Source organism: Nematolebias whitei, chromosome 10 (assembly GCF_014905685.2).
Source record: "Nematolebias whitei isolate Nwh7 chromosome 10, NemWhi1, whole genome shotgun sequence".
NCBI classification, from domain to species: Eukaryota; Metazoa; Chordata; class Actinopteri; order Cyprinodontiformes; family Rivulidae; genus Nematolebias; species Nematolebias whitei.
In genome coordinates this window covers 12,328,898-12,350,013 of record NC_056507.1, presented here as the reverse complement: position 1 = coordinate 12,350,013, position 21,116 = coordinate 12,328,898, and the positions used below count along the sequence as shown (strand labels likewise).

Below are 21,116 nucleotides of genomic sequence, written 5' to 3'. Positions count from 1 at the left end.
CAAGATTATGTTTCTCATTTGGCCTGGGAACACCTTGGAGTCCTCCAAGAAGAGCTGGAAGAAGTGGCTGTGGAAAGAGAGGTCTGGGCCTCTCTGCTCGAGCTGCTGCACCCTCAACCAGACTTCAGAGCAAGTGGAAGATAATGGATGGATATACATTAAATAGCTTATATATATTCCAATATATTAATATTATCGTTAATAATTTTTAGAATTTGAAATAATCAGCTCTTATTGTTAGCTATTTTGCCAATATCTACAACGATGCTTGCCCTCTCTGGTTTTGGCTCCTGTTCCTCCAGTGAGTCACATCGTCACGTGACTACTGCCCCCTCTAGTCCTCGTATTTAACTCTGCCCGCAGCTTCACATGGCTGGTGTTTGTGCTCTGTAGACCTCCATCCCTCACGTGCTTCACTCTGGTGTAACTCAGCCTAAAAATCTACGCACCTCTCATGTGGAGGCAGTAGAGGACGTGCATCGTAAAAAATAGTTCACATGATCCCTTTGACCCCTCTGCAGGAAGGCAATGGCTCTAATGGATGTGAAGCATCACAAATCAAACAATTTAAAGCAAAAAAATAAGTTGAATCGTTTTTATTTTAAAGCCTGTTTTTTTACGGTTGTCCTTTTGTGGCTGGAATGGCAGCTGTGTCCTATATACTTTTAAAAGTTGTACCAGAAATATCGAAAACACAACAGATTGTTTAAACTAAATATCTAATTCTAATAATATATTCAATAAGCATTCATATAATTATTTTCCTAATTTAATTTTTTCAGATCGGTAATAATCATTAGCTGATTATTTTTTATAATTTCAGCTGCATTTTTGCACATTTTTTAGTCATTCCCAATTTAATAAACAGCTAATTACTGAAGCTGTTGGCTTATTGCAATAAATAGCTGTCAAATGTAAAGTGCAAGCACCTAAAACTTGTACTTAAAGATTTTTGACATAAATGCACTTAAAAACAAACAAACTTGTTTTAGATCAGAACATGACCTTTCAATGTTCTCCATGATTCCATTTGGAAGAAAAAACTGTTTTGATCATTTATATCTGACAAAAGTGGCTTTGTAGCTGTTTTTCATTGTTTACCTGCTGGTCTATAGTAGCCCGTGTGGTGTTCAGGGACATATAGCTCAGACTGAAATCATGAAACTTAATGCAACGTTTGAATAACATGAAGTGTTCTTGAATGATCTTACCTTGTGAACGTCTGCAGCGGATGCAAGATAAATGAAGCACCCCTGAGTCCGTTCAGATATTGAAAGACTTAGTCTCATTTGCACATTGTAAAAAATAAATGCACCAAGCAGTCCTTGATGTATAATATAAATATATATATATTTAAAAAGTAGCAAACATGAAGCATCACTACAGGTTGTGAATAATTCTCTGTGCTGAGAGTGGCAACAGTAAAATGCTGAAAAGTGGACAAATGTTTGAACAGAGGATTTGGGGAGCATCCTCAAATAAAAAAAATAAACGTGCAGCAGAAACAAACTGTTGTTTCCTGGATTAATAGAAGAGGTGAAAGGATTAAACAGAAAGCTGGTAGAAGCTGATGTGAAAAGGGAAGAAGGAGAAGATGTGAGTTGAAGGCAGCTGCAGGACTGTGGCTGCCTGCCCTGTGCGCTCTCCTGAGGCCTGGCATCAACACTGTGAAGCCTGCTGTCCTGGCTGCAGAGGCCTGGGCCTGCCTGGTGAGGAAGAGGAGGGGTACGGACGGGGGTGCAGAGGAGTCTCTCGGTACTCACAGTTGATTGTTGCGTGACGAATTTCTTTTCTCCAGCGTCCATCTGCTGCTGGGCCCCAGTAACGCTCGCATTTCATCCGTAGTTCTTCAGTCTAAACGTCTCCTCTCTCTAGTATTTACACACAAATCTGTCATTTTAACATAATGCTGGATTTTTATTTTTTTACTAATAAACGACAGAAATGGATTTAATTCTTTACCTGGTTTTAAATAAACCCTGGATTCATGTCAGCCTTTAAGTAATGCCCTCTCATTACAAAAGACCGGCTGTGTTGAGTATGTGTTGAAACATTCACAAGGGTCCTCGCGTGAGTCGCCGAGGCTCGTAGTCTTGCAGCTTGATTTAAATGGGTTCGAAGAGATTGTGCAACAGATTTTCTCTCATAATAGTCCGAGTTTTGGCCGGTGTTTTGAACCCTTCTCGATTTTGTCTCCTGTTCGTCTCAAGAGTTATGAAACTGTATTTTCACACCTGCACAGGAGCTCTGCTCTGCCAAGAAACACTTCAGGTCTAAAACTGCCTATCTTCATGTCACACGTGTCCTCCAGCAGATAAAACCAGAAATGAGGGTCTGGCTGCCAACTTGGGTACAATTAGATTGAATTGGACTATAAAATAATGTGCAAGGTCTAGAATGCAGTTTTTCAATCCCTGCACTTAAGAATAGGCTCTGATTTTCTGAAACTAGCCACGCTTACTGCTTGCTGATCAGTTGGTGGTTAATAGACCATTGGCTTGACCCTCCACCAGAGAGTTTGTCATCTGTCCCTGAGGGTCCAATGGATCCCTCCATGATCTGACCGTGTGCAGCCAAAGGGCACAATTTTCATTCTTCGTTTGTGATACTTTCTCAGGCTTTCCATTTTCAACTTCTCCTAATCAGGTAAAACGTAACGAGGTACGGTTTAACTCTTGAGGTATACTTGACTCAAACCTTCAGCCTCTTTTTATACGCCTGTGGGAAGATGGACGTATTATGGTATAGTCTCCATCCATACGTCCGTCTGAAAACTTGCCCGCCTATAACTTCTGATCCATTGAAGGTGATTAAAGAAACTTCATACGCATCCATTATCATCACTCCAGCTTTAAGATCAAGGTCACAAATCAAGGTCAGCATTTGTACAAGGTCTTTGTTTGTCTTGGCCAATGCTATATATTGCTATATACTATATTATACAAATACACTATATTAGTTTGTTGATGAGGGTTTAATGTGCCGTATGTGGTATTCTTGTTCCTGATGACCTTGGTGCAGTAGTTGTGGCTATTTTTGGATCTGTAACCAAACAAAGAACAAGAGGAAGTCTATATGTCTTCAAGTTACAAACCACCCATCAGACCCTTGCATCAATCATTTTAGCCACATGAAAATAAATGGTTACTTACAAGTTGGTACATTCTAATTTTTTTTCAATCTAGATGTAAATATGTTAAAATGACAGCTGACTCATGTATTGCATGTATGACTCGTGTACAGTATGTCATGAATATGACTGTCCATGTCCATAAGACATGTCGGACCATGTTGAAGCTTTAACTCGGTGTAAACAGAAGTGGCGTTAAAGACTTTTAGCCACTGTGTCATCAGCCCAATGCAGCACTGCTTCTTTGAAGAGAGCTCAGCTGATGATAAAAGAAGCTGTTTTTGGTGACAAAGAAAAGGAAAATTAAAGAAAATTACGCCCCGAATCTGCTGCTCCGCTCGACTTCACAGAGCTTTACAAGTTCAAGCTCATTGTTTAGCTGTCTGCCTCACAACTTTACGGTTTTGGCTCACTCCCACTGCTTTTATGGAGCCATTTCCAGCTGAAACAAACTGTTTCATTGAGGAAAGTTTCACTGTATTTCAGAAATATCGTTAGCAACTTGATGGGGAAACCCATTAGACCATTTAGTGGTTAAATTCCACATTCTTTCTGTTTTTTCCAAGAGTTCACACCAAACACAGATCTGATACCTCCTTTACAATGGATGGAGACATAAAAATCAGCCAGAACGGTCTTGGTGACGTCTTATTGCATGTTTTAAAACTGTTCTGGTCTCATTATGTGTGACAGCTCCATGATAGTTTTGAGCATTCCCAAACCTTTTGTTGCAATGTCATTGTGGTTAATCATCATAGTGGCAGTATATGATGCAGAGCCTGGCCCAGTGAGCTCGTGCAGACAGGGTACAGGTGGCGATATCGTTGTACTGGTGTGGCATGATCTTGTACGTAGCTGCATGGGTTTGAGAGTCATACCAGGGCAGGCGTAAAGACCACAGTGAGCACACATGAGACTTTTAAGGATGTGTAAAATTAGAAATAAAATAAACTATTTGGGGATTAGCACATTAAATGCCTTCATATTGAAGGAGGTTCACTGTCCAACCATTGGTGTATAGTGTTTTTATCATTAATTTTGATTTAATTAGGAAAATCCCACTGAGATCACAGATCTGTTTTGCAAGCTGTGCCTGGGCCTGAAGGCTGCGAGTTGTTCAGAATCAGTGGGATCTTCATTCAGAGACTCCTGGTTCTGGAAATATTTAATCAACTTTTCACTTTACAATTCAAACTGTTTGTCACATAACAATCTAAAATCAGTATTTTGTACTATAACTGGAGGTTACAGGATCAAACATGATCTTTATGTATTTTAAAGTAATTTAAATAACATTTTAAACTCCATGGGTGGCATGGTGGCTCAGTTGGTAAAGCTTCCGCCTCTCGGTGAGAAGGTCACCATATCACATCCCAGCTGGGGGGCCATAATGTATAGAGTTTGCATGTTCTCTCTGTGCATGTGCGGGTTTTCTCCAGGTATTCTGGTTTGTCCCCCACCTCTCACACAGTGATGGCTGGATATGGGCACCAGTGACCCCCGCAACCCTAAAAAGAAGAAGTGGATCAAGATAATGGATGGATGTAAACTCCCGGCTGGTGTCCAAACGTTGTGTCCTTCCATTAATGAAGCCAGCGTCCCAGAACCAGAAGAGTGTAAAGACGGTGACAAACCCCTTCACTCTGCCGTATCAATTTCAACAAGATGACCAGGAGGCACCTCAGGTCCAGCTTGAAGCTACCGGCTTTTAGCCCAGGTCTTCTCATTGCAAACACCCCCTGCTGTGAAACGGAGGACATGAGTCCGCACAGCATTCATCAGCAACATTTGCTCATGTTTCAGAAGTTCAATAAATCAAGAAGTGTTTTAAATCACCCAAAAGTTCGCTTTGTAATCCTTTTCAAATAAAGTCAAATTGTGATAAAGTTTTGTAAGTGTTGCAGCCAAACAAAACCCTTTTTGAGTCAAGCTCTCAAAGATGGAAAGATTTTGGACGTTAAAACAGTAAAGTGAAACTAAGAGTTAGATTTTATTTTCTGTAAAACCTTTAATTATTTACAGTTTGACCTTCAGCACACTGAAGATTCACTGCACCCACACATGAGCCGGTTGTACTTAGGAAGAGTTAATTCAAGTTTCCAACTTTGATGTTTTACTCAGTTTCACAGTTTCATTGATACACAAAGAGATTTGAAATTCAAGTCAAAGAAGTTAAACATCCTTTATACCTTTTAGAAATCAAATGTTTTGTAAATGTTTCTACAATACAATGAAGGCATTTTCAAATTTGGACCAAAGTTTCTACATTTTGATAAATTCATAAATTGAAGCAGTTTTAGATCATCTTCTTTTTATGAAGGAATTCTTACAAGGCCACCTGAAAGCAGTAATGCTTTTATTCTGAAATACATAATCTAAACTTCACTTCTCCACCAAGGCCACAGAAAGAAAAAAAAAAAAGCTTTCTGGCATATTTGGCTCTTTTGTAAATTTAAATTCAGTTTTACAACGAGCCAAAAACCAGTAGCAACAATTCTCAGAAATGATATTTTACTTTAGAGCAGCCTTTGACTCCTTTGAGTCAGTTTTAGTCAAAGATCAGAACCAGGTAGAAGGTGTCAAACCTTAAACGTATCCTAATCCACTCCAATTTAACTTAATCAATTTGTGAATCAATGAAGTTAATTGCTTCATTAATCATTAAACGCTGCATTAATTGTTAATTGCTTTGCTTAATCACTCGTCAATTTGTCCATCTATGCTGTTTAATAACTTTATCTAATGGAAGCATATAAAGAGTATTTGTCCAAGCAATGAACCCTGAGGAACTCCATGACTAACTTCAGTGTATGAAGATTTATTATTTACATTTACAAATTGGAATCTATCAGATAAATATGATTGAAACCAATTTAGAGCCTTTCCTGTAATCCCAGTATCATATTCAAGCCTCTGTAGTTGAGCTGGTGTATCCAGACGTGGTCAAAAAAAATGTTAGAAACACACGTAGCATTTTTTTTTCCACGTTGAATGCCAAATTGCAACGAATTCCTTCAAACTGTCCTTCAAGCCAACCAGGTCAGGCTGGTTGTTCTGGAGAAAGGAATGCAGATAGTCTTAAGTAAGGAAAGTGGAGCGTCCTGTCATTTAGTTTCTGTTGAAGCGGCAACACGTAGTTTTGAATTCTAGATACAAACATGGGATGGGAAGCCAATCCATAGATTTCTTAAATCGTGTCCTGATAGGACAAGATGTGATCTTTTTTTTTAATCCCACTATCCACCCTCATGGCATTTTCCCCTTTTCTATCTCCAAGTATTCTGATAAAGGAGCCGCGCTGTGATAGCAGCAGCAACGTGCACTCTGCCCATCTTTTGGACGACTGTACGAACATAATTTCACTGTATCCCGGTACAATGATAATGAATCTGATTTTGATTCTGATGTTGTTTTCCATTAGAGATGGGATGCAACAGAAATGAGGAGGAATAGATTAAGCATGGGGAGTATAGTGGAGGTAGGAGCTGAAGATATGGATAAAATATTGCATCACAATCAGGATTTTTACACTGATTATTAGCAAATGGTTTTTATAATTTTGCATCTTACAAAATGGTTCAACCAAATACATTTCTCTGTTTTATAAAGAAAAACACAGATATACAGGGACATTTAAAACATTTCAAATCAATATATCCGCTTTATCTTGCACTCAGTGCAGATTTAACAATATGTCGTCAACATCAATAGAATTTTTAATTAGGATGGTATTTAAAAAAAAGTTTTCTTCCTTCGGCTGCTCTTTTCTTCAGGGGTTGCCACAGCGAACTAACTCGCACGAAGACTTGGCGATTGTTTTTCCACCGGATGTCCTACCTGACACAACCACAGACCACCGAGCTACCACAGCCCTCTGTGCTAGACATGTTAGCTTAGCATGTAACTTAACATGTTATACACGTTAGCTTAACATGTTATACATGTTAGCAGAAATATGCAAAACAAACATATGTTTGTGTTTCTAAGTCTTTAAGGTTCAGTCTAGTTATGGAAACACAGTGACTTAAAAAATGTTTTAAAAAAAGTTTAGCGTAAGATGTTCAATTAAAATTTCCCTAAATCTTGTTTATTTATATATATATATATATATATATATATATATATATATATATATATATAGATATATATATATATATATAATTTTTTTTTTTTAATAAATCTTTTTGTAAGTTTTTTTATTTTATTTTTTAACTAAGGATATTTGGGTCCTGATGGAGATTGTCCAAGGGCCACTTTTGGCCCTCAGGCCTTTAAGCTGTCCACGTCTGCTCTTGAGGACTCGCGCCTGTGAGTCTCAGCCAGTCGGTGTTTTCATGGAGACTCAATGTTTTCCTTCAGGTGTTAAGAGGAAGAAAAAACGCCTCACACTTTCACCGACGAGGTTAAAATGTGTCCAAAATGTTGTCTGCTGCCTTCCATGCTTCACTTGCAAGTGTGTGTATACTGTTGGGTGTAATTGTGTTAAAATTAGCCAGACACACACACACAGACTGAGTTCACACTGCGGGCCTGTTCAGGCTGTGGCGAGGGACATTACATGGGAAGTGTGAACAGTAGAAGACCAGACAAAATGACATGTGTTCGCCCGAGGGGCTGGCTCTGTAATTGTGTGTGTTCTTCTGCGTTTGTGCGCTCATGTTTGTGTGTGTGAGTGTGGCGGTTACTGCGCCAGCCCTGCTGTTTACTGTGGGGGATTTTAGAAGAATTGCAGGCAGCTGGCAAGCCCCTCCAGTTTCTCTTTTTCCCTCCAAAATCAGCTTGTAGCTTGTGTGTAGTAGTTCTCAGTTTGTCTGTCCTTCGTTTTCCCGCTCCACTTATGTGGACGCACCACAACGCCTTTAACAAAACAGGCAATTTCCTTCATGAAAAGGAGCAATAATTTGCGTAGATCAGCTGGAATACAGGCTGAAGACGTGTTGCACTAAAAGCCACTCAAAGTAAAATGTATATAAACGCGGAGAAAAGATGGGAGGAGGGTTGAAGATTGACTTCACACCTATAACCCCAGCTGAAAATCAAAAGGTGAAAGCGAAATCCAGCTGTTTGCTGAGCAGCTGGACGATCAGATAATCAGTTCTTCTGGGATTCAGGATGTTTTCTCAGCAAAGCGTTTCTTGTTTAACCACAAACTGTAAAGTCAAACAGTGTTCAGCTGAAAATCAACGCCATGGTAAAGTTTCTGTCCTTTGAATTTCATAAATTATGTAAATGTTTACTTTTCAAAATGTCTTGGCATTGATTTATGTGTATACATGTTAGTTTGTCTGAAGCGTTAGCAAAATATCTCATGAACTTCTGGATAGATTTTAATAAAACTCTCTAAAGGAATCATCGGATGAACATCTGCAATTAATTACTTCAATAATTCAGCCCAATTCAAGATGGCTGCCACAGTAATCAACCTTAGCAGACACATAAATGGCTGTAACACTCAGTTTTACAGACACTGAGCTTAAATTTGTTGTGGTAGTAGTTGAGTCATCCACAACACATTCTGAGGTTTTGTTAAGCCTCACAATATTTCATGTGATTGTGTCAGAAACTACGGTAGAGATGCAAAAAATATTGCTATAAAATATTGTGATATAAACAATTTTTTACAAGTCTTTTAAAAACGCATCACGCCAGAACAAACTGCAAAAATCTAACACAATAAAATAAATAAATGTGACGTTAGACAAAACCAAAAATACAGCAATATTTCTGCAGACTGAAACAAAACGGAGCACTGTTGATGTATTTCAAGGAACATGATGAACATCCACCCTCCCTCCTTCTACCCACCAGCCCCCGCTCCAAACACAACACTTTAAAATCATTGTTGTCTCACAGCGTCTTATTTTGTCCTTTGAGGCCGTTTCATACTCCATCCAAAGCCGAACAGTCTGCTCACAGTCACAATGTTCTAAACCAGGGCTTTTCAACTGGTGGCTCGCGGTCCACTTCCGGCCTGCAGGCTACTTCAGTTCCGCCCACCAATGAGTTCATAAAACAAAAACAAAAAAATCTTTTTTTGAAGGGGTTCTGAGTTTGGGTTTTGAGTTCTATTTTGTTTTATAAATGGAAAAAAAATGACATTTGCATTAATTATTTGAGTTACAGTAGTCCCTCGATTATTGCAGGGATTATGTTCCAGACACCCCCACAATAAGTCAAAAACCGTGAGGTAGAAACGCCATATTTAGTTATTTATTTATATCTCAAGGCTTTAAAAACCCTTCCCACACTCTTGCAATGTTCTAAACTCCTAAATCTATGTAATTTTAACAACATGTGTTTATGTACTGCACAGTAGCTACTGCAAAATTTTATATGGGTACTCACTCACCAGCCTTGGTCCAGTTCTGGTCAGGTTCTAGTCAGCTCTCTGCAGCCGTTGAGCACCAGATGCTTTTGCAGAGATCCGGACCTTTGGAGAGCCAGCAAAAAAAAAAAACACACAATGGTCCAGATCGAGTCCAAATAATCCAGAGAAATGTGATAGGAAATAAGTCCGAGTGAGCTCCGGAGAAGACACCGGACCTCCAAGCAACGCCTCCCCGCTCGAGAGGCTTCATGGGCCGACAAGCAGCACTCAGGTTGACCGATGAGGCTGGAAGTAGTTCTGGTCCGGTTCTGATTGGCTGTCTGCATCCACTGAGCGGCAAAGTCTCTATGAATAAGGACCAAACTTTTTAGTCAGGTTCAAATCGGATCAAAACTTTCCCTCCATATCGGCAGAAAGCAGCGGCCAGAAGCACTGTTGGCTTTTGTGTAATGTAGTTCCTTTGGACTGGCGATACAGTGTATGCTTATTGAAAGAAAACTACAAAATGGCAGCGCCTGTCCAAAGTTTTTTTTTTTTCCATCAACTTTTTGTCTGTACCATCTCAATCACATGAGTAATTATATTTGGCAATCATTGAAAACCTGCAAAAGAGTGAGTCCACGAAAGTCGAACCGCGACGTAGCGAGGGACGACTGTATTCCCTTTTAAATAATCCCTCAAATATTTGATGTTTATCGCCGCTCATCTCTAGTCAGTAACTTTGTGATTTTGACCACAGTTTTTGTTTTTTCTTACAGGTTTTCACCCGACACTGGATTCTTCTTCTTCTTCTGATTTTCCTTATCGCTCCTGGTGGTCTCCACGTCCAGTTGCCCTTACTGCACCATCAGCTTTCACCTTCTCCCCTTTTGGAGTTATTTATTACCATTGTTGTTCGTTTGAGCTTGAATTTCTCGCCACAACCGCACCGTCTGCGGCTTATCGGCTGGGCAGAGTTAGCAGCCAGCATGGATCGCAGCAGCTGGAGTGGCAGTGAGAGTCCGGGGGAGGACTTGGACAGAATGAGTGACTCAGGAGGGGACAAGACCATGGATGGGGACCCTGAGGGGGTCTGGAGTCCAGACATCGAGCAGAGCTTCCAGGAGGCCCTAGCCATATACCCGCCTTGTGGGAGGAGGAAGATTATTCTCTCAGATGAAGGGAAGATGTACGGTGAGTGACTTCAGGTCTTCTCTGAAAAAACAGCCGGCGGCCTACACACTAAATGATTATTCTCAGTAACTTTCTTTACAATGAATACAGCACGATTATAAAGTGTTTTAGGTGTGGAGCAACCTGGATGTTTCAGGTTTTACACAGAAAGATGAAGAGTTGCGCCACATAGAGGCAAATATCTCCAGTTTTTTTTTTGTGTGTGTTTTTGTCACGTTGTGTTGTAACCGGAGCATTAAATCCATGTAATCTGAGATAAACACGAGCATTGATTGGTTGGTCGAGCTGTTGGATTGCGAGTGTCAGACGGTGAGAATAACGACGCAGACGGCTGCGATGGAAGGTTGTCTCACCGCGCATCAAGTGTCAGAGACGCAGGGAAGCAGCATAAGCTGTAAGAGGGAGGGAACAAGCATGCTATATGTGCAGTGTGTGTGTGTGTGACAGAAGAGGGAGAGTATGTGTGTGCGCGCTCTAATAGAGTGATGAACAGATGGTCCTCTGGCTGCCACCAGCTGCGTCCCCCTTCGACTCTCTTTCACCGTTTTTTCTTTTTTCTCCTCTTTTCTTCTCTCAGCCACAGATTTCTTTATGGTTGGAGTCCTTTGAATTTGTATTTTATCCTGAGTCATACACACTAGGGTCTGAATCTTGATGGACTTAACACATTATTACATGGTGGCTCTGATATATAAATATGGTGAATAAAAGGTTTGTTTTTTCCCTGCAGCTTCAGTGAGGTCTGGCTCTTTTTCTTGGGTGGCTCAAAGTCCGAGATCCACTGCATCCTCACGGATAAATTCAGGGTTTTGCGCAGGAAAAGCTAGCAAGAATTTTTGTATTTAATTAACCAGAGATTGCAGTATATGTGAAACGTGCTTCTTTAAGGGTCTGCGTCAATATACCGTAACAAAAAAAAGAATATTAGAAAGCATTTAGGCTGGTTGATGCAACCTTTAGAAAACATGACGGCTAAAGGCTTGACTTTGCTTTTGCTTTTTATAGATACAATGATCTTATACTTAGAATAGAATAGAAACAGCCTTTATTGTCCCACGGATGGGAAATTCAAGTGTAACAGCAGCAACAGATAAAAAGATTTCACACAAAAGTTCCTAAATGTTAATAAACAATACAATATATAAAGAAATAAGATAAACAGTATTGATAATAATGTTCAATGTGTATTGGAACATTGATAAGGACAGACTATTTACAATACAGTAGTATAGGCAGAGTGTATTTTAGCAGAGGTCAGCATGATACTTAAGCCTAGATTTTGTTTGGACCTGTTTGTGGCTATTTATGATCCTAACTGTAGTCAGAGCTACAGGTTGAAATTGCTAACTACTTTAGACGCTTTAATGTATTTTTACTAGGGATGCACGATATTATCGGCATGGTATCGGTATCAGCCGATATTAGCGTTAAAATTCAATATCAGACATCGATCATTCCATTAAATAACTCGCCGATATAAAGGGCGCTGTTTTTGCCTGCAGTGGCAGCACAACATGATGACGTCACGTGCGCCTACGTTGAGCCTCGCTACATCGTCCCCAGTCTGAGATATTTTTCCGACGTAACGTTGCCAGAGTTACAAGCCGTCATTTCCGACGTCATTGAGAAGCTAATAGCCGATAGCACGACTTGTTGGGTGAGCTTTACCACAGACATTTGGACGTTGTGTTAGCCCCGTTAGCATGATTAGTCTTGCGGCACAGTGGATAGACATAAACTTTGAACTTAAAAAGTCTGTCCTTCATGCACAAGAGGGCAGAGGTTCCCACACTGCAGCTAGGAACCTGGAACAAACCTCCACAAGTGAGACAACATCACAGGTGACTAATGCTAATAAATAACATTTAACACTTTTCATTTAATATAAGTTGAAGCGCTATGCATATGATATGGCTGTTACTGAATATATGTCACCAGCTCTTACAACTGTTGCACAATTTTTGTAGCAAATAAGCCTAAATAAGAGGGCTATGTTCTGACAAAGGAACGTATATAAAATATCGATATCGGCATCGGTTATCGACCAAATAATTTTTAACATATCGGCATATCGGACAATAATCCAATATCGTGCATCCCTAATTTTTACCACCTTCATCATGGTAGGAAGGGTAAAAATGACTGTTTTTAGGTTGTGTAGAGTGGAAAAAAATGTGATTAACTAGGCCTGTCGCAGCAAATCAAACTCCGGTGCTCTTCACTGACCCTTCCCTTTCTCTTTTATTTAAAATCCATTTAACCGTCCAAAATCGCGGTTTTGGATCGTTAAAAGCAGCTAAGCTGAGAAGCTATTAAAAGCTTTTCGTGAAAAATACTACGCTAAAGAGCTCAAACTTAGAGTGGCCAACTTTTGTAATTCATGGCTTATTATCTTGTGCACGTCTTGCAAAACTGTATTCTAGGCCGTGCACATTATTTTGTTACTCATCACATTGTACTCACCTCAGCACCTGCCACCAGATTTAGGATTTATCCCACTGGAGTAAACCCTAAAACTGTAGATGGGCTGATTTGGACCAGTTGTTTATTTTTTTTTACATATGATCCACATGGTTCTTAGATCTGGATTTTGGGGGTTAAAGTCTTGGTGTTTCTGTTCTGAGGAGAGATCCCATTCAGGTGTCTTAAGTGCTATAGAATTACAGAGAGTGTCCAGAGAAGTGTTAGACAGGCTTGAGATGCCTGAGACAACTCTGTGTCTATATTGAGTAAATATTTGTTGCACAAATGTATTTAAAATTCTGGTGACAGGTCTTCAAGCCTTGGTGAGAACCCCTGGGAAGGTTTTGAGACATTTTGCAATGTTCACCAACAATCATTGCCCAGGGAGACAGGTTTTAGGCAAGCACTGCATTAAGAACCTTAAACAAATGCAGTAAATTCACATAACTTACTTCATAATGACTTTTATTGATGTTACAACAAGAACAAACTCCTCCGTGGCTGTCCTGAATCTAAGTTCTGGACCAAAGTGGTCAACAATGCGTGCCGTTCTGTTTTTACTATTTAGTTCCCAACTTGGTTTTAAGTGTTGTTTGTTGAATTACATCAAAATATTTTAACCAAAAACAAATTCTCAGCGATTTTTGAGAATACAGTAGTCCCTCGTTTATCGCGGGGTATCCATAGTCTGTACCCTGAAGCCCCCTGATAAGTGAAAAACCGCAAAGTAGTAATAGTAGAACAAGCAGTAAATAGTTGTTTATTTTAGTATATATATATGTGTGTGTGTGTGTGTTGTTTTAAACCCTTCCCACACTCTTGCAATATTCTAAACAATGTTTCTAAACTCTAAACGCTGTAAAAGAGCACAGAATGTCATGATTTCAGCTCTCTGCCTCATCTGCTCTTTGTCACTTGCAAGCGTTCTTGGCCACGCCCACTTCTCCATTCTGCACGGAGAACAGCTGATCAGCTGCAGCAGGAAGTTTATCCTGCGGTATGGGCTGCACACGTGTGCAGCAGGTGCTACATAATGTAAAATAATTTATTTTAAATAAAAATTCCATGGCGATCGTGCGGCTCATCCATCAATCAGCCAGTTGTGTGTCAGGTCCAATCCTATTTTGAAAAACCGCAATAGAGCAAGTCTGCGATAAACGAATCGTGAAGTAACGAAGGACTACTCTGTACATTTAAAGAAGTGACACATAGATTAAAATTTTCATTTACCCAAGTAAGTCACTTTCCTTTTAAGAATTTAGAACAAACTGGCTAAAACAAATGCAAAGCCCAACCTGGAACCTGTATTTAATTACTACCTTGTGGTCCCTGTTAAACTATAGCAGTACAAAAAAAAAAAAAGTTTCGTAATGTTTAAAGTACAGTTGGTGCTTTATTCTTGTTGTTAGCTCTAAATGTGATAAACAGGAATTTTAAAGTCAACAATCAAAGAAAAACGTAAACCAAGTGTCATTTGTAATGTTAAAGTTATCTTGTTGCCTTTTTGTCCCCCAGCGTGGAGCGAAAAGGGGGAATTGGAAATACCCTTCGTCCATCCGACCGTGCATGTTGTGATCATGAGAACTTGAAAAATAAATGAAGTACCAACTTCTATTTTGGTGTGTGGCTGCAAATATGTGTTAAAAAAAAGGTCCCTATCAAAAATTGGGTTGCCATGTCAAGATCCAAGATGGCCACCACTATTTTTTTGTGAACTGGCAACCCCACTCATTTAAAGAATCTATGCTTTCTAGTTTTTATATTGCTTAAAATTAGTTTCCCCAAATGATTGACTCAAAAGGGGAGGGGGGCTCTGGACTATGCTACGACTTTCCCTTAAAAATTCAATGCCTTCACCGGCCTATATGTACATGTATAACGTCTGTTTATGTTGCTTTGCTGTGGTAGGTTTTTTTGATGCCTCAAATCGTGCCCTGTCTAGGACATGGCGTGAGAGATCTTTTTTTTAATACCGTCTCTCCTCATGTTTTCTTCCCTTTTCTTATCTAAGCAAAATATTATTCTGAATAAGAATAAGAAGGCTGCACTGATTATTTTAGCCGCAGCTTCGTGCACTCCGCCCATCTTTCGGACGACTGTACATACATATTCCCGTTGTATCTCGGTGCAATGCCAATAAAGTTTATTCTGATTCTGAAAAATAAGCAACAAACTGACTTGCATTTTGGCACGTAGCTGCATCTAGGCGTAAGAACGGTCACTTGAAAATTCAGTTGCCACGTCAAAATCCAAGATGGCCACTGCCATATAAATATGTAAACCATCCATCTCTTGTTTGAGAAAACTGTGGTTTTTAGTTTTTTAATTGCTTAAATATAGTTTCCTCAGGGCAGCACGGTGGCGCAACTGGTAGAGCTGCTGCCTCTCAGCGAGCAGGTCCTTGGTTCAAACCCCGGTCCGGGGGCCTTTCTGGGTGGAGTTTGCATGTTCTCTCCGTGCATGCGTGGGTTTTCTCCGGGTACTCCGGTTTCCTCCCACAGACCAAAAACATGCATGTTAGGCTGATTGGTAACTCTAAATTGTCCCTAGGTGTGAGTGAGAGAGTGAATGGTTGTTTGTCTCGTTTGTCTCTATGTGGCCCTGTGATGGACTTGCGACCCGTCCAGGGTGTACCCCGCCCCTCGCACAGTGATTGCTGGACATGGGCACCAGCGACCCCCGTGACCCAAAATGGAATAAGCGGGTAAAGAAAATGGATGGATGGATGGATAGTTTCCTCAAATGATTGGGGTGGCCCTTGGGGTGGCCAAAGATTAATCTATAGTAGCCAAGGCCACCATTGGCCACCCCCTGGTTCTGCCATTGTGCCAGATGGTAGATAAAATCCTCTCTTCGTTCACCAGGATCAGTCACTCTGCGTTGTCTCAGACAAGCAAAAAATAATAAAAATAAAAACTACACAGTTTAAGTCCTACCCACCTGAATAAATCATCAAGTTTATTAAAGTTGTATTCCCTGTTCAATTCTAGTCCAGAAAAACTAATTTTGAAAACTACAAACATTCACCATTCAAACCCCTCGGTGACGGAGGACCGCTTGTTGTCTAGTTGTTGGTACCCTCGGAAACAAACTATAATCTGACGTGCCTGTTGGCCCTTCCTAACAGATTTAGGGTTGCTCAGCTTTAAGAGAAATTGTGGAAAGTTGGAAGCAAGGTATTTACTAGAATAAGTGGAATTTTACCGTAACATTAGGATTTTTTTACTAATCCATCGACAGCAGCCTCAGATAACAAATGTCCTCCTGTCAGGATTCATCAGGACACACCTTATTGGACATCATGTACACACTGATATTACAACTCCTGCTCCAGCTTCTTTGTGTTATTGATCAGCCACCAATCGATCGGTCTCACACTGCTTTCTGCCTTGGCGGCATGCTCAGCCCAGTTTTTTTTACCTTGTTGACTCCTGTGTCCAGGTTGTTGACACGTTTTAGCTCAGTGACCTAATCGAGTTGGACACTGTCTGTTTTCAGAGGCAGAGGAGGGGAAAAAGGTAAATGTCCAGAAGGGATGAGAGGCATTTAGTCTTGAAACCGACGAGGACTTTAAACGTTACCAAGATCATTTTTGCGAAGCAGCTTCATGAAGCGGGTTCGTTTGTTAATTTTGTGCTCACAGATCCATGCATGCTGTGCATTGGACTCATCTAAGATCACAAAAGCCTTGTTCTTTTGCATCTTGATTTATTTTTTTTTTTTTTTTTTTTGCTGTTCTGATCGAAGCATTGGAGTGTGCATGCAACCTCTGGTCACTTAACAATATAATTAATTTATTTGCTATTGGTAACCCTAATATTATTAACAATATTTTATGGTTTATTAGTCCTTACATTAAAGTAAAATAAGTGGCAATTGCCTAAAAAAAATCAGAAGAATTATATGAGTATTAAAAAAAGTCATGCATGAAAGCATGAAAAGCTCTAAAATGTCCTGCTAGATGCTGCGAAGACTAGAGGATGACATTTTTTCCCAGGAGTCCTGCGGATCACGGGATTCCCACAGGATTCCCGCAGGACAGGAGTCAACTTTATTCTAACTCACAGGATTGGGATGGGACAGGACGAAAAGTTAACAGGACCAGACATGAGCGGGAACCAACCAATAGGACAAAAAATTAAAATAAAATAAACTTTGGACAGATGCCGCTATTTTGTAGTTTTCTTTCAATAAGCCTTCACTCTAGAATACCAGACTTGCAATTCTCCAGTCTGTAAACACAAAGTAATATACAGTACATACAAAGGAATGGGTAGCAGATTAAATCAAATTCAATGTATTTCCTAAAGACTAAATGGAAGAGAGCGAAAAAAGCAGGAGCGGTACAGGAGTGGGAGTCATTCTGAATGGGAGCAGGAGTCATGTTACCAGGAGTGGGACAGGACAGGATTTTTTTTCTGTGGGACCAGGACAGGACAGGAGTGAAAATCCACTACCGTGTCATCCTCTACTGTGGACTTCAGAAAACCCACTGGACCAACACCAGCAGAGGACATGGACCCAAACGATCACTGACCGTGGAAACTCACTCTGGACTTGAAGCAACGTGGATTCTGGTCCTCTCCTCTCTTCCTCCAGACTCTGGGACCTTGTTTTCTAAATTACATGAACATTTAATCTGAAAAGAGGATGTTGGACCACCGAGCAACAGTCCAGTTGTTTTTCTCCTCAGCAGGTAAGACACTGACTTGTAGATCATGTCCAGGAGTTGATCAGGGTGTGACACCAAGAGTCAGGATCTGTCACTGCGCTGCCTTGGACATGCAAAAGACAAAAAAAAACCAAAACATCACTTGAATATTTTGCACCAAAAACATTGAGGTTTACCTGCATTCCCTGTTCAATTCCAGTTCAGAAAAACACTCATCTTGAAAACGACTACTATTTAAATCCCTTATCGCTTGTTTATTCGCAGTCATTTCCTGTGCTTTTCTCTCCCAGCGGGGTTGTAATTTATTACGTCTTTGCTTCTGGCTGCTTGATATTTAAACACACCTCAAACACCACAAGCTTAAAGGTGTAAAAGTGAATTAAAGACCTTATTGTGTGTGTGTGTGTGTGGGGGGGGGGGGGGGGCGGCCCCCAAAAAAAAAAAAAAAAAATATTTCAATCCAAGATTAACCAACCAGATGATCTAAAGTTCCAGTTCATGTGTTTTCATTGTTTTAGGGCAATTATCCTAATTGTAGTCTGAGCTGAGGGTTAAAGTCGCTCACAGGTTTCAGCCTCTTGGTGGTCTTCAGCGCATTTTTGCTATCTTCATCAAGGTCGAGATGGTAAAAAAAACTGGATTAGTTCACGTAAAGTGCAGTAAAAAAACACAACTGAGCCGTCAGCTGTTACGTCTCCCAAACCTCACGGATTTTCATAAAAACTAAAACAAGACTTTGTAAATTAGCCTCAAACAAATTCATATAACTTAGCACCTACAGCGCCTAATTGTCCTCACATATGATGCAACAGGCTTAACTCCTCCTCGGCTGTGCTAACGCCAGGCTCCCAGCCAGAGTTCGGTCCCTGGGGTCTGCTCAGGGTACTCAACGATACTCACCAATCAACTGCAGCCTTGCTGGCCAGGACGGTCATCGAGGCTTCGCCCTCATTTGAGCCATTCTGTGAAGCAGCTGAAGCTCTTAATCACTCTGCAAACGGATTCTGGAGATCAACGCCACGCTGTCGCAGCTTTACTTGAAACGCAAATTTTCTTCCTCTCTCTCAGAATACAAACGAGCTGAATTGCTTCACTTTGTCCGTCACTTAATTTTGCAACTTTAGCGCCACATCTCCTGTCGATTGCTGTATTTTTACTTAATTCATCAAACTGACTCGTGATTCTAGGCCTCTCTTGCGTTCTCAGACCTAAACGGAATGATTAAAATCACATTAGACGCATGTAACGTTCGTGTTCTGTTGTCTTCGTGAGTATCAGCTTTCACACAGAGCGGCCTTGGCTGCAAAGCAGAGGGGAGGGCGAGCGAGGCTTCTGTTCGTCACGCTTAATGACCATCTGACTTTGGCCTTGAAGTCTTCCACTGGAGAGAGGGAGGCAGCAGAAGGGAAGCCCATTCACCGCAAGAGGGACAGAGGAGGGGGTCAGAAAGGGAACAGCCACAAGAGAGGACGGATGGATGGTCCAAAAGAGGGGAGGGAGGGAAGTGTGTGCTGGAGAGGTTTTTTTTAGAGAGCGAGGGAGGGCGAGAGCGAGGGATGTGTGCCGCAGGGTTAGTGAAGGATGATAATTCACCGTTAAGCCTCCTAGAAAGACCAGCTGGCCCCTCTGGAGTCAGATGTCAGCCTCCGCAGCCAGGACTCACTCTGCGCGCCTGTGTGTGTGTTGGCGCTCATGCATGTATACACTTGGATGTGTGTGTGTGTGTGTGCACGTGCGTGTGCTGTCGTCAGTCGCAGCTTTTGACTGCTAGAAGGAAAACACCTGCATGGGGAGCTGTAGATTTTATCAGTGTAAGCTCCTTATCTTCGTGTCACTGGTACTGGTCAGAACACACACATATATACACACACACACATGCACACACACACACACACGCACACACAATTGCCATCTGCTAGTTAGTTAGGGCTATTGTTGTGAGCCATTTGGGTAGTGTGTAGTGGTTTGGCTTTGTGCAGATCTTGACCATCGGTTGGCCAGCTGGCCTGACTCTGCTTTTCCACTCGGCTGCAACAGAACCCGGGCCGAGCCAGAACTCGCACCAAACCGAACTGAGCGCCAAAGCTGCTTGTTAGCAAATACAATTACAGTCACATTACTTTGTTTCACAGATTATAGTCTATTCTTTTTAGTTTTGAACCACTCTGGGGTTGAAGTGTCCTGGCTGTGGAGGAGTTTCGATGAACTGAATTTTGTAACCGACGTGTGTAAACACACAAACACGACTCTGGGTTTTTTCTGTGCTCCTTCCCCCCCACTAATCTATACTAGCCAGGTCATGCTGAGTTTGCTGTGCTCCCTTGTGAATGGGCTGAATTATGCAGCATTGTAAGTGCGCGTGTGTGCATGTACGTGCGCACACATAAGCACGGGTACAGCTGGCCTGCTGGTTCCTTTAATCAGGGGACGGCCAGTCCGCATGAATGCCTGTATTGTTGGGTCATGTGTATTCAGGGCCATGATGTGTGTGTGTGTGTGTGTGTGTGTTTAAAACTCAACAGGGGTATCAGTGATTACAGCGTTTCCATGAAAAAGTGCACGTCACAGGATCACTGGGTCAACAGCTTTTAATCAGACACTAAGTTGTTTGTCAGGGTCGTCTGATTTCTGCTCATGATTGTCTTTTAGAAAGAATGACAAATTCAGTGTGTGTGTGTGTGTGTGTGTGTGTGTGTTGTCATGAAAAAGGGGCTAAAAGTGTTTAATCTGTGTGTTTTGTGTTTTCCTCCAGGTCGAAACGAGCTGATAGCCAGATACATCAAATTGCGAACAGGGAAGACGCGGACGAGGAAACAGGTGATGATGGAGTTTTAAATCTGATGTTTCCTGAGAGTCCCTGCTGCTTCAAACACACACACTCTGCCATGATGCAACCAACACATCAGTTCATCCATTCATTCATCAGTTCATCCATCATTTCATCCATCTATCCATAATTTCATCAATCCAGCAGCCATCCCAACATTCATCCATTCATCCCACCATTCATCAGTTCATCATCCATTCATCCCATTGTTCATCATTCATCCATTCATCCATCCCACCTTCAGTTCATCCTTCTGTTCATCCCACCATTCATCAGTTCATCCATCCATTTATCCCACTGTTCATCAGTTCATTCATCACTTCATCCATCCATCCATCCATCCATCCACCTATCAGTTCATCCATCCACCCATCCATTATCAATTCATCCATCATCATTTCATCAATTCATCCATGAATTCATCCATCCATCCATCCATCCATCCATCCATCCATCCATCCATCATTTCATCAGTTCATCTATCCATCAATTAGGTCATCTGCCATCCATCCATTCATTTTTT

At 41.0% G+C, this 21,116-nt stretch overlaps 1 protein-coding gene across 1 annotated transcript in view; it reads left to right on the top strand.

Moving 5' to 3' along the window:
- tead1a (TEA domain family member 1a) overlaps positions 1-21,116 on the top strand; it is a 71,217-nt gene that overhangs the window by 30,983 nt on the left and 19,118 nt on the right. The window contains exons 2-3 of the mRNA XM_037683362.1: positions 10,217-10,631; positions 20,519-20,583. Of these exons, the coding sequence (XP_037539290.1) occupies positions 10,427-10,631; positions 20,519-20,583 (270 nt within the window). The 5' untranslated portion in view covers positions 10,217-10,426. The remainder of the gene's footprint in view (positions 1-10,216; positions 10,632-20,518; positions 20,584-21,116) is intronic.